At 41.9% G+C, this 3,884-nt stretch overlaps 2 protein-coding genes across 2 annotated transcripts in view; one reads left to right on the top strand and one right to left on the bottom strand.

Moving 5' to 3' along the window:
• The window catches only part of timm8b (translocase of inner mitochondrial membrane 8 homolog B (yeast)), a 2,337-nt gene extending 1,348 nt beyond the window's left edge, over window positions 1–989 (bottom strand). Inside the window, exon 1 of the mRNA XM_035679796.1 lies at window positions 762–989. Within this exon, the coding sequence (XP_035535689.1) occupies window positions 762–863 (102 nt within the window). The 5' untranslated portion in view covers window positions 864–989. The remainder of the gene's footprint in view (window positions 1–761) is intronic.
• Window positions 990–1,325: 336 nt separating this feature from the next.
• The window catches only part of sdhdb (succinate dehydrogenase complex, subunit D, integral membrane protein b), an 8,086-nt gene continuing 5,527 nt past the window's right edge, over window positions 1,326–3,884 (top strand). Inside the window, exons 1-2 of the mRNA XM_035679792.1 lie at window positions 1,326–1,479; window positions 2,809–2,919. Of these exons, the coding sequence (XP_035535685.1) occupies window positions 1,341–1,479; window positions 2,809–2,919 (250 nt within the window). The 5' untranslated portion in view covers window positions 1,326–1,340. The remainder of the gene's footprint in view (window positions 1,480–2,808; window positions 2,920–3,884) is intronic.

The raw sequence follows: 3,884 nt of genomic DNA, 5'->3' as shown, positions 1-3,884 counted from the left end.
AGAGACTGTACACACAGCGGGTGCACAGCTGTTTTCTTCTCCCTGATGCTTGGTCATTGTTCAATTAGACAATTTACTTTACATTTACTTTTCTTCACAGAAGTGAACCAAATGCTGAGATACGGTGTACATTTCTTAAGAAGGCCTCATGAACCCACATGAAGCTTTGGCGAACCCTAGTGGGGGTCCGGACCCCCAGGTTTTGGAACCACTGGTTTAGACTAAGTGACAGTTTTAAGTTCAATGAAAAAAAAGACATGTATTTGGAAAAATGTCTTAAGATTTGGAGATTAAAATAATTTCTAATGCCACCTTTAAATACTTCTACTGCTTTACTAATGTAGCAGACTAATGTGATGTTTTTGAGTTCAAATATCTTCATTTGGGACCTCTTGCAAGCAAATATTGATATATGTGATTGATTGAATATGTGTCTGTGATTAAATCGCCATATATTTCTGCTTAAAGTCTCCATGCCACCCTCTGAACGGCCCATGAATATTTCTGTAGATCCGCCCCTGTCTATATGCTGCCTAACATTTCTAAATGGATGGGACTGTTTGCTGCAGTGTATTTAATTAGTAGCAACATTAAGCATTAGTATAATCCCACATGATGTTCTACAACTGGCGTCGTCTTTATGACAAAGCAAAGAAACGTTGAACTGTGAGATCTTCCAGGGCAGAGTGGCTCATATGCCGGCATGTGGCCTCGCTCTCTCGGATCAGTGCTGAAGGGTTTAGCATGGTTAGCATACAAACCTGTGCCTGGAACTGCGCCTTCTGTTGCTCTATGGCGATCATACGCTGGAGCTCCGTCGCCTCCGCTTTCTCCGACGCACTTAAATTGTCATAACCGTCCATTGCGTTATTGAATGGTCACAGAACAACTCCGTATCCACACAGAGTTGGTCGAGACAAGATGAGGTGACCTTCGGTTTCACCGCGAGTGAGCGCTGCAGCCGGTCGATCTACAAATCATCCGATGCGCCACACACAGGGGCATTTCCTGCCTGCGCCGTTTGTAGATCTGCGTGCGACATGTGACATAGGAAGTGACGCTTTCAAAGATATTTTATGTTGAAAAATAAAAATAGGACACATATATATATATATATTATATATATATATATATATATACATTCTGTATAAAACACAAATTTGCATCTTGGTTAAATGATAATATTTAATTTTATTTGTTTAGTTTAGTTTTAGTTTTTCTAAACGTATTACCTATGTTAATCATTATAATTCATCTACAGCGGACTATTTCAATAAGTAGCTGCTAAAACATATGTTGCAATATTTTGCAGTGAGTAATAAGAGCCGAGAGAACCTGAGATGACCCCAGTGGGGCTCCGTATATTTGGGCTGCTGACGGCGCAACAACTACATCCGGGTAACTGTGGTGACCTTGGTTGGTTGATCATCATGGCGGCTATCGTCAGGTTGAGTTCTGTGTGTCGCAGAGGAGTCAAACGTGAGTACTTCTGCCTGTTCTCAGTGTTTCTGGGCTCATTCAATATGTGTGCTCGCTTTAGTGTAGTAGTTTGAGAGCGGGGCGTTTTAACAGCCGGAAGGTCGAACAGGAGCAGTGCACGAACAAATCACGGCTGGCAGAGACTACTAACGTTAAGTTACTTTCAAGTTCACGACTTTAGTGTCATTACTACTGGGTAGCATCGCCGGTAAACTTCAGCCTCTCAGACGGATTAACATCAGTGCCCACTGAGGGGGACTGACATTTTTTACCATGATGACATCAGACTGACCGACCATGACGTTATTGCTGGCGCGATATACTCCTCAGACTACACCAAACACCGTGTAGAAGTTTGTGAAGTATACGTTAACACACATATTGACGACATTACACACCAGTGAAAACGGAACTACAGACATTTACCGATGTGGCAAGACTCTGTTTTAAATTCGGCCTATGTAATACAAAGCAAAGAGCATAGTAGCTCCTTCAATAAAAGTTCATGTTAAGCCAAGACTACTCGCCACCGCCCTCCAATACACACACACACACTCCTGGACCTTAGGTTTTCGCGACAGCGCCACCTAGCCAAATACTACTTTCTACTATGGTTTTAAAGGTTTATTCCACCCAAATACTACTTTATCCAAGTATTTATGTTTAGAGTTTAATGTTGGGCAATTTGTGTAATTAGTTCATTATACTCGATGAGGTCATATTCTACGCCTTCCCAGACACTAGATCTCAGCCACATACTGGAAAGGTTGGATAGAGACAAAATGGTGTTAATATTAACAACAAGCAGCAAACTCCATCTGATTCGGTAGGTGGCATTGTCACGGAAAACTAGGGTCCTACAAATGTGGTCCTGAAAGTGGCGCCTCCGGTTTGGCTGTGAATGGAAAGCAGAGTGTTGAATCCTGTTATTTTGTTGTTTTTTTACCCAGTGTTTATAGCAGTATATAATAGGAATGCACGGCTGCTGTCAGAGTTCCTTCTGTTATGGTGGTAAATAAATGTTTTCAAGACAAAAAATATATAATGCACTGGGAAACTGTGAAATGAGAAATTGTGTTATGTGTCATTTTTGTACGTTTTAAAAACGGTCTTCATAATGTCAGTGACAGGAACAGTTGATGTTTAAAGTAAAAGTTTATGTCAAGTTATGTTAGCGTAATTTGTTGTTTGAGTCGAGGCATTCTGAAATGACATAAGAGTGTGATCGTTTAATTTAGTGGTTTACAGTTCATTCTGGGTTAAGCTGTGCTACAACGTGCTCATTTCTGTGCCCGTTTGGAAACATGACTGTTTGTCTTCTCTCCTCAGCTCTGTTCTACCAAAGCACTTTGCTGGCCAGGCCGCTGGTTGTACCACACAAATACCAGGAGCAGCCCTACCTGCTGACAGCCAAGATCCATGCATCCCAGGCTCTGCACGGTCAGTGCTGACAAGCGTGCTTGTAAATGCAGTATATACAGGAAGTATATTGACTAACAGGAAAACCTTAATATACATAGTAAAGCCACAGGGTGAGAGAGAACCACAGAGGTGACCCCACTGACACAGTTCCATCAACGAGATAACGTATAAACTACACTTGGGTGGGGCTGGGATGAATCTGATACCTTTTACTATAGTGCAAACAACAACACAGCAGATCATTTAAGGTGAAATCCCAGCACACCATCAAGTGTCTGTCCTCATACGTGAAAACAGTTTCTTTTTGATGAGTCTAGAGCTGTCTTCAACTAGTGGTGTTCCATGCTGGTCGACGTCCTTCCTGTGGTATTTAATGGCAGACTAGAGTATTTGTAGGCACGTATGCTGCCCCGTCAGGTCCGGAAGAATGTCCTACGCTGCTGTAGAAAAAGAGTACCTTAAAGTTTTGGCATCTATTTGGTGCCAAAGTGTCCGATCTCGTGACATCCCTGGTCCAAGTATCGCAGTACAGAACATAGAGTAAAGCATGTGATAGTGATCTTTTGAAATGGTCAGAGTCCAGCGGAGAATGTTGAATATTAATAGCAGTGAACAGGTTAAGGGCGTTGTTGCTATTGTGGTGATCCAGTTTGGTTGCTTTTGACTGTTTTTCCGTTTCACATGAAAGCAGGTGGCCTCGATTTACATGTGATTGGTGTTTTGTGTTAGAGGGGTGGCGGTATCACAAGACCAGTTTCAGACCAGTGTGCTTAATGTGAGCAGGTGTCGCCTACTGTGGCCCCATTACAGCATGACCGAAGAGTGGAGGCTTTCTCTGAAAAGCCACACGTACAAATGTGTCAAATACCAAAAGTGGGTCAAACTCTTAGTCTTGTTTACTTGAGTCTGTTTTCCTTGATTTAAATCATAATTTAGTTAAGTTTTTACATCTTTTGCTTGTTTTCTGGAGTGTAAAAAAAGTT

The sequence above is a fragment of the Morone saxatilis genome, unplaced genomic scaffold (assembly GCF_004916995.1).
Source record: "Morone saxatilis isolate NCDOM2014 unplaced genomic scaffold, NCSU_SB_2.0 Contig8, whole genome shotgun sequence".
NCBI classification, from domain to species: Eukaryota; Metazoa; Chordata; class Actinopteri; family Moronidae; genus Morone; species Morone saxatilis.
Note: the sequence above shows the minus strand (reverse complement) of the source record. Positions and strands in the feature narration are given on the sequence as shown.